Source organism: Oryzias latipes, chromosome 16, assembly GCF_053564925.1.
Source record: "Oryzias latipes strain Hd-rR chromosome 16, Olatipes_Hd-rR_3.1".
NCBI classification, from domain to species: domain Eukaryota; kingdom Metazoa; phylum Chordata; class Actinopteri; order Beloniformes; family Adrianichthyidae; genus Oryzias; species Oryzias latipes.
In genome coordinates, this window is record NC_136252.1 from 23,566,645 (window position 1) to 23,580,155 (window position 13,511).

A 13,511-nucleotide genomic window follows, 5' to 3' on the forward strand; every position below is an offset into this window, starting at 1 on the left:
TGTGTAGTGGAAAAGTAGAAACGAGCATATATGTACGTAAATAAATTACTTTAATGCAAAATTATTTATTATAATGATCGCATTTGCTTGATGGCAGAAAGTTTGCTTGATGGCGGTAAATTTCCCAATTGAAAATGTATTTCTTTGAAAAGTAAATGATAAGCTAGCTGTGCGGACATTTTTCAACGGTCAACTGTGTTATCAGTGGTAGCCACGCCCAATATTAATGAGGTACAACTTTTAAGCCAATGAGCACTGCGTAGTTAAAGCGGAAGTGCTTTCTTATTGGCTCGTTTGAATGTAACAACCACGCAGCCCACGACATTTAAATGTTTTAAAAGTTGAGTGTTCCTGTTTATGTCGTTTGTCTTGGATTTGTCAGTATCCGAGAGGGTCGGTGTCAGAGTGCGATTTCTTTGTCTTGTATAAGGTATGTTTGTTCAACATTTTGGTCAATGTCCGTGAAATATGTGTTCTTGTTTATGGTCATAAGGTCATTTAGCCGCCGTTTGGCTAAAGATAGAAGCACATTTTGAATTAAATCGTACTTGTTTATTCACGCTGACTTAGTTTAGTTGCCAGTTGATGATCTTTGCATACATGTCTAATTCACATTTGAACGTTTTGTTGAAGAACAAAAATTAATTAATTAATATTACTTAATATTATTTAAACTGTAAATTATGCTGTAGAAAGGAAATGGCAGATTAGAAAAACCTGAATATTACTCAAATGTGATTCCTACTCACTGAATGCATGTTGTTTTTACCATTCAGTACACATACTTTTAATGAAAGTATACCTTTTTCAAGATACGTAAAAAAATATATTTAAAAAATATATAAAATTTCCAATTCTATCCTGAAAGTTTACTAAATTGTACAGAGTTAGATGTGAAACATACTGCATGTTCATAGTTGTCGAAGTTTTTTATTTTTCTACAAATCCACCTGACTTGCTATTTATTTCTTAAAATTATGCAGGAAAAATAAAATCATTATGGGATCAAGTGAGAGCAAGTCGGCTGTGCCAGCAGAGAAGAAGCCAGAACCAGCCTTTAAAAAAACCCACATCAGCCATCTGGTTGATCCTCGCTCTCCCTCAGGCGGCATAGATCGAACACCCATTCAAGTGAGGTTATTTTTTATTTTGTTTGCATATTTATTTGCTGCTGCAACTGCAAATTCTAACAATTCAATTCATATTTGTGCATCTTAGGTAGGAGAACAGGAGTCCAATGTTTCTCAATTAAAAGGCGAGTGTCCCCTGGCCATAACAGATCCTCGCTCACCTACAGTTGGCATAACCCGCACTCCTGTCAGAGAGGTTATGAGAGGTAAATAATTTTTTTGAATGAGCCTTTAATCTTCCCCTGTTTTGCTAACGAAGTCTGATTTTTACCTTTCATTTTCTTCTAATAGCAACAGTTGGGTCTTTAGCTCGCCGCCTTGGTATGCTGTTCCACAATGAGACTGAAGGCAAAGCTGCAGAAGGCCCTCAGAAACACTTCACAGATGCTGTTGAGGAGGTCCTTGAGGGTGAAGAACTGGCTTCCACTGTGCCACTGCTCAATCCTCACTCGAGCAAAAACTTTGGCTCGTTAGCCGAACATGCAAATCTTCTCTCCACCCCTGTTCATCCATCCCTGCAGAGTGTCTGCAGTCCCTTTGTGCTTCTGGAGCATCCTCAGGTCGAAGTGGAGATAGAAACTGAGACGGATATTACCTTTGAGGAGGCCGAAGAAGCAAGCGCGTCTCCTCTTAACAATAGACTGAGCATGAGCCTGATAACATGCCACGAAGGGGCAACTTCAGCTCAAATCTACGCTGATGTGCATCACGAAGCGAGCTTCTTCACAGAACCTAGTGTTGAAGTGAAGGCTCTCGGGGACGGTGCTGATCATTCCTATGCCCTTCCTTCTGTCATAGTTAAACCAGAGACATCGGAGCCCCCGGCTTCTTCTGATGTGGACCCATCTGCTGCTCCAATGCCTTCTGCAGAGCCAAAAAAAAAGGAGAACCTTCCATCTTCTGAAGGGCCTAGTGAGCTCGGTGGAGAATTTTCTGTGCCTTCTGTGCTAAATAATCAACCAACTCCTTCCAAACTAAAGCAGCCACCGGTCAGTACTGGAATCTGTTGTCCCACCTTTGACCCGAGGAGTCCCAGCCAACTGGAATTCAAGCCGCAGTGGTTAGGTAAAGGCTTTGGTGCCACTGGATTAAGAGCCAAGGTTGCGCAGGGTCATAATGGCAGAGGAGGCTCCTCCCCTCTTGCCGTTCGTGTTGCAGTTAAGAACATCGCCAATGAAAACAAAGGCAAGACAGGAAAACCGAAGCAAAAAGGTGTGTTTGTGGTGGTGGGAAGCACTCCCTTATTTCTTTAGGATGTGGCCTAACTACTTTTTTTTTTTTTCTACTCAGATGCCGAGGGCCGCTCCCCGCTGCAGATCCTGAAGGATAACAACTCTCCCCGAAATCAGCGCGCTCAGGTTTGAACATGCACTCACAGAAGACAACTGCAGTTTACCATTTATTCAGGAGGCTTTAGTGGTTACAGTCAATTCCTTCAGTTTAGTTAATAAGAACATTGCTGTGGACAAAGTTGAACCCAGTGAAAAGTTCTTCTCTAAACATTCCCCTCATTACCCAGGTGAAAGTAAAGATGTCTGCCCAGGACAAGCAGAAGCTTGGACAGCTGGACCGTAGAGTGGTGGCCGTATCGCTGGATAAGGAGAACAGATGAGATGTTGCAAAACTATTTACTGACGCCGTCTCATTTTGTATGTCCTGAACTTTTTACGTTTTCAATTTTCCAACCAATTTTTGTGTTTATACACACTTTTTATCATTGGCTGCATTTTCTTTCCTTTGCTTTGTGTAAATGTAAATGATATTGAGCCTTTTATAGCTATTTTTAAGCTGTATTTGTGCTTTACTAAACAAATTTTTCAATTTTTTTTTGTAAATACATTTTCCCTAACTTGTATAATATCAGAAAATTTCACCTTAATTTTTGTGCCAACAAAATAAATTTTGACACTGCCATAGAGGACTGCTTATTGTTCCATAATGTTTTGTTTCATAGACAAAAAGAAGACATTTTTTTCCCCATTCACTAAAGAATTAGATTTTATTTGTTTCCTAAAAAGAAATCAATTCTAACTTTACTGGTTTGAAAACAAAAAGTATATAAAAAGTACTTTGTATGTCTCAGAAATAATGGCAATGTGATGAGGAACTCCATGTTCATTGTATATCTCTGCTTTGTGGTTTTTGAACATGCATCATTTTGGGGGGAAAAAAAGGTTCAAATAGTGGTTGCTTTTTTAAGCTTTATGCTCTTATCTGTTGAATGATGGGTAAAAAGTAATCTGCAAATACTCAAAACCCTTGTTCAAAGGGATGTTCTGAGAATGAGTCTTTTTTTAATTTTTATTTTTTAAGTGCACCGTGAACCAGTTTCTTTCTCAAGTAGATCTTAAAACATTTTCCTACTGTAAAAGTACTTAAAATCTGACAAATCCACTTAAATCAGTCAAAACATACATGTTGATTTCAGCAAACTACAGCTTTAACAGTAGAAAATGAAAACCTGTTAGTTAGGGAATCTAAAAAATCTAAAAACTACATCATTTCAATGATTATCTCTATATCAGAACCAACCCCTAAGAAGAGCTTGTTTGACTTCACACATGTCGCTTATTTTCAATTCTGCCTCATCTTGGGTGCTGCCATGTCCACGAGGCAACACATTTGTTGTTTGGAGACCCTTTGAAGACTCCTGCCTGTTGTCAATCTGAACCACAAGATAAATAGCTATTAGGACAAGCAATTTCTGAGACCCCCACCCCCACCCCCCTTTGAGTCACAAATTTCCCCATAGTCAGAAGGAAGGTAAGGACGCACTGTGACAAGAAGAGAAAACCCTTTCCCTTAGATTCCGTCTCCAACATAAGATAGGACTTGGCACAAATAAACACCCTCCTCTCACCCTATGTGGCTTCTTGTCTCTCACTTAAACTCCTAATCTTCATTTTTCTGCCAGGCAGATGTTTTAACTACTTTCTGCTCAGTGATGAGGAACCGCCTCAGTTCCATATCTTAAGGAAGCTGTCCCAGGATCCTGTGCAGCATGCCATGCCGTCTGTAGATACACCGATGCAGCTCACTCTGTTGTCGTGACCGGCCAGCACACCTAAACAATGACATGAGGGAACATGGAAGAAAGGCAAAAGAACGTTGAAATGTTGGTTCTGTAGTTCTGTAGAACTGTATGAGCTGCATCAAAAATACACTTATAACAATCTTATCTTATTGGAATAAGATGGACTGACTCAAATTATAAAAATGTGGAATTATTTGAACTTTTTGTGTGGAGCCAGAAGACAGCCTCAGTCTGGAATTACTGCTTTCTAAATAAACTGAATGGCACTCACCCACTCTCTCAGCTTTAAGCGAGTCCCAGATGTTGACATTAAAGTCATCATAGCCAGCCAGGATCAGTCGACCAGACAGAGAGGGGGCCAGAGAGGTCACCCCGCACATGATGCTGGAGTCCTGGTAGGTGATGAGCTCCTGATCGGCTCGAAGGTCGTATAGCTTGCAGGTTGCATCATCAGATCCTGTTAGCACAGCATTGCCATTCGGGAAGAACTGGAAGACAGCCGTTTGTTAGAAGGCAGATGTCTGTAAAAACTAATCGGGCAATGTGTATTCCCACTCGTCCTCACCCCAATGGCATTGATGTCACTTTCATGACCTCCGAAGGTCTGTCTGCAAGTGCCCTCCCTAATGTCCCACAGCTTGGCGGTGAAGTCACAAGCCCCTGAGATGAAAAACTTAAAGTCGGGGGACACGGCCAGAGACATGCAGTCCCCCTGATGTCCAGCAAACACGGTCTTTTGGGTCCCGGTCTCAATGTCCCAAAGGACACTGCAGAGAAAGAAAACAAGGAGCATCCCTTTTTTGAATACATTGTGACTGGAAGCAGCTTTCTGCAGCAGTTTAGTCATGCTGTTCTCACCAAGTGCAGTCCCCTGAGCTGGTGATGATTTCACTGTCGCTGATGAAGCGACAGCATGACAGGTAACCTGCAGAACCAATCACAAGCCACATGAGGAGCACAAAAACACAAGAACATGAATGTGAATGGTGGTTTCTCACCAGTGTGTGCTGCCAGTTCACGCATCACCTTCACATTCCCATCTTTGCCCTTCAGGTTGTAGATGGAGCACATGTTGTCCAGGCCGCCACATGCCACAAGGTTTCCTGAAGGTGCATAGGCACACGTCATCACCCATGAAGACTTCAGGGGGATGGCGTTCACCTGAATGCAGACAGAAAGGATGCAGAGGTTAGATTTAAAGCGGATTAGGAAATTTGCCTTTATGTGGTCATTATGTCATTTGTGTATCATTTTTAATACACACATTCTATGACCCCCATCTTATTAGCATGATCCAAACATTCCTTGAAAATCTAATGCATATAACTTGGTCCTTGTTTTCTGCCCTGTAGTTCATCATCATTCCACTAGGGGCAGTAGAAGTGTTTTCCTGGTCAGTTCAAAATGGCTGCTACCTTGAAATCTAATTTTTTAAAACTTTATGGTGAAAATATCCAATTTATTGTTATTTATACTTTTAAAAGACTAATTGCTGTATTGAAATAATGGTAATTGATTTTTAAAATAAAGTTTTACCATGTTAAAAATGCATGGATCAAATTGGAGACAACGAATAAATAAGGTGCTTTTCTGCTGAACTTGAATGACAATATTTTTGTATCTAATATTAACATTGTTGTTAGCAAAAACTTACCAAATCACTATATATATTATAACTAATACAATCTATATCTCGTTAACAATTGATATTGCAAAAATGTTTTCCTGGATATCATCAATTCCAAAAAATGTGAATTGTGAAATGTGAATTTTCTGTCAATTATTTGATTTTATTAGACTTTAAAGGGTTAAAGTATATTGGAAATGTAACACTATGATATTTACAAATACACTCATTTTTTATGCTTATGTGGAAATTGTGGTGTAAATACAATCACTATTAAATGGAAATAAAAGAAAAAGTAAATGGTACTTCAATCTATAAACATACATTTTAAGAATTTGAATAAACATTAATGAATTAAATTGTCCAAAAAATAAAGAAAACTAAAGTTAAATCCAACTTCAATTTAATGAAAACAAAACTTAAACAAATAGAGATATTTCTCCTGACCTAGAATAAAGCTGTAAAAATAGTTTTAAACCAAATTTCAGCTGATGTTTTTGAGTAAATTTGTTGAATACTGATTGATAAAAAATAATGTAATTTTCCCATGAGAAAGAGTTTTAAGTTTTTGAGGCTTTACCACATTTGGTTTAGTTTAATCAGAAATACACATTTTTGTAATCATTCTTTTTTTCACTCCCTATTGATATAACTGAATGTTTTTTTTCCCCCTACCTTGTTGGTTGTGATGGTGTCCCACACTATGAGTTTCCCATCTTGTGAGGCGCTGACACACAGCCTGGTGAGTCAACAGACAAACAATAAACTAGCAAGGAAAAAAAAGTTCATTTTCTGACACAGAATTGATCAAGCACAGGATTTGTTGTGTGTGCAGAGTGTAGAGCTTTTGCATGGTTACTTAGCATCGGTGGACCAGTGCATGGCATAAATTTTGGCAAGGTGACCCCTCAGAGTTTTCCTGGTCTTCATCTGCACACGTCCCACCACACTGATCCCACCTGCTGCCTCCTGCAGTGTGGTGTCCTGAACTGCCTTTCGAGCTGCCTGAGGAGTAAACGCAACAGAACAGGGTGTAACCACCAGTGATGGTGTGCAGAGGAGACGTGAACACCAAGATGAGTCACATAAACCACATTTTTTAAATTGCATTGCTTGATTGTTTGGTTTTCTTGATTAGAACAGATAGACGTTCCAACTCACCGTAATCTGGTCTTTGAGGCTGTCTGCCTCCTTTCGCAATTGCTCCATTTCACCCATGGCAGTAGTTGTCAGGCACCGTCACTACCAAATGCAAGGAGAGATGCTCACAAAGCTGAAACTCCTGAGAGAAAAGAGGGTTTGAAAAATAAAACATGGATCTTAGGCTACATATCAGTAATAATGGAAAAGTGCCAATACCCTTCACCTGCTTGTGTGACATCATGCACATGTATTATCTTTCCTGGTATTATTCTCTAAGTAATTGCTGATTTGTAATTCAAATGGTCCCCTCGTCTACTTTGCAAACTTTCCTAAATATGCAGGACCTGACAGAAACCCACAGGACACACCTACACGTGAACTGGAAATGCGCACACACATTGGAGGACTTCATGACAAATCAAATAAATTTGTACAAGGTCTCTAATTTTATTTAACTTTTGGTTTCCCTTATCTTTTGAGAGAAAAGTTGATGTTCATACTCTAAATAAATATGTCTACAGCTGGCTTAATCTGTCTTTAGTGGTATTAACCCTTAAACCGTTAAAATATGGTAAAGAGTTTCCTATAAACCAGAAACCAACTTGTTTAACTTTAAAGGTGTAGCAGATTAATTACAAATAAATTAAATGATACAACCACATAAATACATTTTCTAAATAAAATAATAATCGTGAATGCAATTTCGTTAGCAGTATCCTTGTAACTTTATAAAGCCTGGCGCTGCATATCAGGAAATACAAGCTTGATGGGTTGAACCAACTTCAGCAAAAAATTCATTTTTGAAATAAATACAACGGATTTTGACAGTTAAATGCAGCTGTTTTTCCTTCAAGAATTAAAGGCTCTTTTTCTGTTTCCATTTTAGATTGTAGACATTTATCTTTTTTACAACTTTACTTGCTTGGCAGTTTCAATTTAGCCACTTTGAGAAGGTAACTACTGCATTAAAAACATGTGACGGAGTCAAGTGTCTCGACACGCGTTAAGAAAGTGGTTTTTGTCTGAATTTACTCACGACTCGCTAACCTTGGGACCAAATAGTGCACTATGTAGTGAGTGAATTCAGATGAAGCCAGACTCACAGACGGATGGGGTGACAAGAAAGCAAAAGTTTCTTCAGAATCGATAAATAATAAAACAACATAATGTGTTTTTTTTTCCCTTTTCACCTTGTATCAAGTCCCTGAGGGTTGGAGACCACTGCTTTAAATAATGCCACTCGTGAAATCACAAACGCCAGCTTCCACTGTTTTCTCTGACCTGTTGGCCATCAAATTTGTGACAGCCATCTCTAGAGTTGACATCACAGACAAAGGAGTTTGTGCCATTTTGCACTCCACTGAGCTCTCACCTAATGTTGATGGCTATTAAATTTGCTAATGTCTTGATTAAATGGGCAGTATTTAGCCAATAACCAATCACCTAATGGTTAAACTAATACAGTGTGAATAAATGGAATAAACACAAATTCTCTGAACAGAGTCCTAAGTAGTTCGAGGAAGTGACTTAAAAAAATCATACTAAATGCAACATCTTTAGATTTTATTACAAAATAAAAATCAACTATAATCTTTCTATTAATTTAAATGAGGTTATTAGATGTGGAAGAACTTAAAATGTACTGTTTATCTTAATTAAATTATAATCTATCACGCAATAAATTGACAATTTAGATTCTTTTTTTTCTTACCTTAAAAATTGATGGGATGAAATTTCTGACTTGGTTTTATTGTTTGAGCCTCCACAGCAGTCTCTCCTTCTCACTTTCAGTATTTGAATGAGAGTCTCTGTCATAACATATGACCAAGTCGATTTGCCTCGGATTTGTTTAAAGGAAAAAGGTGGGGAACGGAGTGATGCAGCACTCCAAGAGAAAAGAGAACTGATTTAATTCCTTGCTATTGTGCTCCATATAACAATGATGGCCCAAAACACGCTTCAGTAAAATTAGAGAGTTGACTCGTGGCATTTTGTGGTGGTACAGTCCTGCAGTTAACGACAGGGGATTTGGTATTTTTTGTTCCAGATGTAGAACAGTAATATGGGCTAAAGGCTTAAGTGTTTTAGTTGTGATACTGCCCTTTTGCCATTGTCGTCAGGGGCCCTGCTTATTGTTTTGTGTGATTAAATGACTGCCAGTGGTGGCTTGATGGTGGAGTGCATTAACACCACCAGAGAGGAGGGAAGGTAGGGGATCGAAGGGGGTGGAGGGTAAGTGGCGAGGCAGGAGAGTGAGTTTTAAATCCTACTGACTGAGATTTTAAGGGAAGCCTTTTGAATCAAATCTGCTCTCATCCGATTATTGACTGCTCTTTACATCTGGATAAGAGATGGAGAAAGGGATGTGGGGGCAGATAGTGGGATGAGAACGAGGGAGGGAGGGAGGGAGGGAGGGGGCATGTGGGGGGAGGTAGAATGGGAGCAAAAAGATAGATATGATAATGGAGAGATAAAAAAGTGGAGGTATTTTGGAGGAATTGGGAAGTGCAGCAGCGACATATCTATGACATTACATAAATCCTGACAAAAATTGAACATTTTGACTTTTTGCATAAATACGGCTTTAACTTATTTTAATTGACAAACTCCAAAGAGACAAATTTGATATATTTTTGCATTATTGTCGGAGACAACATCCAAATAAACTTAGAATTTTATGTTTTTTTGCGTCACTAAAATGTCCCTTTTATTGTCAACACTGCTAAACAAATATTTCCTTTCTGGACAGGATTTGATCCTGTAAAGAAATGTGTCAATCTCGCTTTGTTATATTCATTCTACAACTGTTCTTATCCCTGCTGCCAACACAATCGGTGCCCTCAAGCTTTTTATTTTAAATTGAAAACATTCAGAGTTTAATCCTCACTTTTACACCAAGATCAGTGCTTGCAGAAAAAGCAACTTAATGCAATTTTATCCTCCGAGTACGTCTGATGGCATTAAGTATCAGACAACACGAGACTTTTGCTTTCAGCTCAGATTATCTGACAGTACAATAATACCAGCAATGTGTTCTGCTCACATGTAAATCCTCTTGTTGTATGTGGCACAAGCGCAGGAAAAATCGTAGAGGATTTAACTTGTACCAGTACAAGTTTTACATCAAAACATTGTACTGAAAGTTGGTTGCATGTTTTCAAAATCTCCAAATTTAATTTGAAAGAAAAACCCTGAAATAAAGGTTTAAAAAATGAAGCCAAAATATATGTATTTATGAACTAACTGAAGCTTAAAATCAAGTTTTCTCTGACCCTCAGTTTTGAACAAAAGACTACAAAGTGTGTAGTAGGACCACATGACCGTCCACTCACCAGTGAAAGGCTCCTCTCAAGGTGTGCAGACCTCTTATCACTCTTCGTTCACTCTCCTTCCTCGGGTCGTTGTCATAAGTCTTGCCAGTGTGTTTCCACGGCTCCTCCACTCATTCACTTTTGGTGTCACACACAGCGTGATGTTTGTCCGTCGCCCACTCAGCCCACTGCTCCTATGAGGAACAGATGAGGATTGGAGGGATGAAGGGAGATCAGTGATGAAGGGATAAAGCCTGGGATGGGCAAAAAACAGGGCTGAGGGAGGTAGTGGTCAAAAAGGCAGAAACGAAGAGGAAACAGCGGGGGGAACCAAACAAGGCACAGATCAAGGCTGTGGGGTCACAAGACCTGAGCAGAGGGGGGAAATCTGTCAGAAATGAAGAAATGGAAATTATGGAGGGGAGGGGAAGAGGAAAAATAGAGGATCTGGTAGCACGGCTTTTTATGGTGTTAGGATAGTCCTGTTGAGATATATGATGGACAGGAGAGATTGTTTTGTAAACCAGATGTGACCTTAATTAAGAAAGGTTAAGACAAAGAGTAGAAGAGGAGAAAACTGACTAAGCAAAATAAGCTTTTTGTGTCCATTAACTGATGTGAAAATAGAATGAAGATGTTACTATACATTGGCAAAGTGTATTGCATATCTGTTCTTATTGCCCCATGCAAAGAGGACCTGTGACTAACAACCAACTTTTGAAAGTCTGTCTGCATGGATATTCAAAAAACTAAACCCTATAACAAAAATACAGAATTTAAAGTAAAAATTGAATATTTGTATGAGGCCGGCTCTGATCACGTAGGTGACAATTTAACCCAAATGGTCTGCAACAATCTCACTGAATTTACTATTTTGTACATCCTCCAAAAAAGGTGTGTATCAACATTGGACCATCATTTAGGGTTCCTGCAAATGTTCTTTTTGTTTTTAATGACTGTTAACTTTTTAAGGCACTTTGACATTTTGGTGCAGACATTTTTGTTCTCCTTGTAATTATGAATGTGTGATCCTGACTATGATGAACTTTACTTTGGAGGATGCGCAGTGTGTTTGGGGGAACAATAGTGAAAGCAGTCAAAATGTTTACCTAAACCAAAAAACAAAAACGCTTTTACAGTTCCGGTGTCTTAACTAAAATAGATTTAGAAATGTAGATGAGTGTGTGTAAGCTTGTATAGAACACCCTCTCCGGTAATTCTGTTTTTATACATGTTCTTGTGACAGATTTCTAATGATGGAGAATATATATATAAAGAAAATTAAGATTAAAGTTGCATTTCTGAGTATTTCTTAATTCAAATTGTTGCAAGTCAGGAGCAGAAGAAAAAATGCAGTTGGGAAAAGCGTAGATGCCACGATCAGATGCCTCCAAAACACGGACAAATAGATCCGTGTAGATTTTTGTTTTCCTCGTCTGAGCTGGAATGTAACTCAAAACTGTACGGCTGGATAGCTCCAGTATTGCTCGCCATTTTTGTTGCACTGGTAATGTTAGGTTGGGGATGTGAGGGGACTGCAAGCTAGTAGGAGAGAATGTAAACAGATGGATGATGGAAAGTAGAGGTGGGTTTACTCCACACCAACAGACAAACAACTCAGAGGCAAATTTCTGATTAACCATAGCCGCTCTGCTGAAATAACGTCTTAGAAAATGACCTAGTTTTTTTTTTTTTTTCATTTTGGCTAAAAATTGCATAATCAAAATTAAAAGAACACTTTAACAATATATCAAAAATGTATTCGGGGTGGGATTTTCAAAATTTCTCCAAATTTTTAACAGAAGTTTTTAACAAATATTCTTTCAGGTGGAATTTGGAAAATTAGATTTAGCACTCCTGCTTGAAGGTAATTGGTTCAAATCTTTTATGTAGCTGATCAGACAGAAATTTACATTTCCATCCACAGCCTGAAATGTGGTCATTAATGAGTGGTTATTCAAATTGAAAGTGAGTATTGGGTGTTGTTGTGATGCACTGGTAATCGGTCTAGATCAGGAACCACCTCTTGACTGATTACTGCTGGGATTGGCCTTTAGTTTCCCAGAGCTTTGAGCAGGACAGTACACGTGTGAGAGCTTTTCTTATTTTTTTCCTTTAAATTCAGGACACTGGCATCTGAAAAAATGTTAATATTACAATACATTCAATTCCACAAAATAATAATAAATGATAAATAATAATAATAAATAGTAAAAAGTTGCTCCTTAGAAGCTCTTAAACAGTTGCAGTATGTCAATTGCTGTATAGTTATCACTGGCCCTTCAATGTTTATGTATTTTCTCTCTCTTCTCTTGCTGCTTTTAGGACATATTGTTTCTCATTTTAAGACAAAGTATTAAAACAGGGATAAAGCATATGTATTTATTCCACAGAATGTTATTTTTATAGTCCTCATTAGCACACACCCTCTGCTTTTCTGGACCAGAAAAAGCATGTAGTCTGTTATTGTGCATGTCGCTGCCCTGCAGAGTAAATGCTGCATACAATAGTTAAAAGTTAAAGTCCCATTTGCTGTCATGCATCCATGTGTGGGAAATTAGTTCTCTGCACTTGCCTTGAGGCATTATGTCCAATTTTTAGAGTATTTGCTATGACTCAGCTTGGATTTGAACCCACACAGTCCAGTTTCAGGGCAGACGCTCTACCACAAGTCCACTGAGCTGGTACAATGATGTAATGATGACAAAATCCTCATGGGGATTGAAAGTGTTGATTTCGATACTTTAGATTATGAGAAATTGAGGTGGGCTGCAGATGCATGATGGAGTGTAACAACCAAAGATTTGCCATCTTAAAAAATGTCTAGGAATGACCATTAATGGACCAACAATGCAGTGTTTTTACCACATTACTATACACAAAGTACTCTGCTGCTAGAGTGGGCTGGTAGTTGGGACTGTCTGTGGAGTTTGCATGTTCTCCCCCCATGTGCTGCATACATGGGTTCTTTCCAGGCACACATCTTTTCCCCACAGTCCAAAAACTCTATTCTATTTTTGATTTTCAGAAATTCTAAATTTGGAAATACAAATAGAAAAACTGACAAAACTGTAAGGCAGTTTCCTGTTTGTATCAAATAAGTGTACTGCTTTTACTTAGCAAAAGCTGGGTGGTAAAAACATTGAAAGGGTCCACCAGTAGAAAAATGAGAGATGGTTTTAGTAATAAACAATAGGATGCGTAATATTTGGAAGTGTCTCATTAGGGATGAGTGATGCTGTCAGATACTACACAGCACTTAGCTG

General features: G+C 38.6%; 2 protein-coding genes across 3 annotated transcripts; one reads left to right on the forward strand and one right to left on the reverse strand.

Moving 5' to 3' along the window:
* Positions 1-265: 265 nt before the first annotated feature.
* cdca3 (cell division cycle associated 3) lies at positions 266-3,044 on the forward strand. Its single transcript, XM_004077987.5, has 6 exons — positions 266-430; positions 984-1,131; positions 1,219-1,336; positions 1,422-2,342; positions 2,421-2,488; positions 2,650-3,044. Exons 2-6 carry the CDS (start codon positions 1,000-1,002, stop codon positions 2,740-2,742), a joined length of 1,332 nt encoding a protein of 443 aa, XP_004078035.1. The 5' UTR covers positions 266-430; positions 984-999; the 3' UTR covers positions 2,743-3,044.
* gnb3a (guanine nucleotide binding protein (G protein), beta polypeptide 3a) lies at positions 2,517-10,461 on the reverse strand. 2 transcript variants are annotated; one of them, XM_004077988.5, is made up of 9 exons: positions 10,267-10,461; positions 6,953-7,073; positions 6,651-6,796; positions 6,467-6,530; positions 5,163-5,325; positions 5,023-5,089; positions 4,730-4,931; positions 4,436-4,652; positions 2,517-4,194 (listed from the first exon to the last, which is right to left on the reverse strand). In XM_004077988.5, the coding sequence occupies exons 2-9, from the start codon at positions 7,007-7,009 to the stop codon at positions 4,088-4,090; spliced, it is 1,023 nt and encodes a 340-aa protein (XP_004078036.1). In that variant the 5' UTR covers positions 7,010-7,073; positions 10,267-10,461; the 3' UTR covers positions 2,517-4,087. The 2 variants fall into 2 exon arrangements, with proteins under 2 accessions (XP_004078036.1, XP_078789654.1); XM_078933528.1 differs by lacking the exon at positions 10,267-10,461 and adding an exon at positions 8,646-8,967.
* Positions 10,462-13,511: the final 3,050 nt, after the last annotated feature.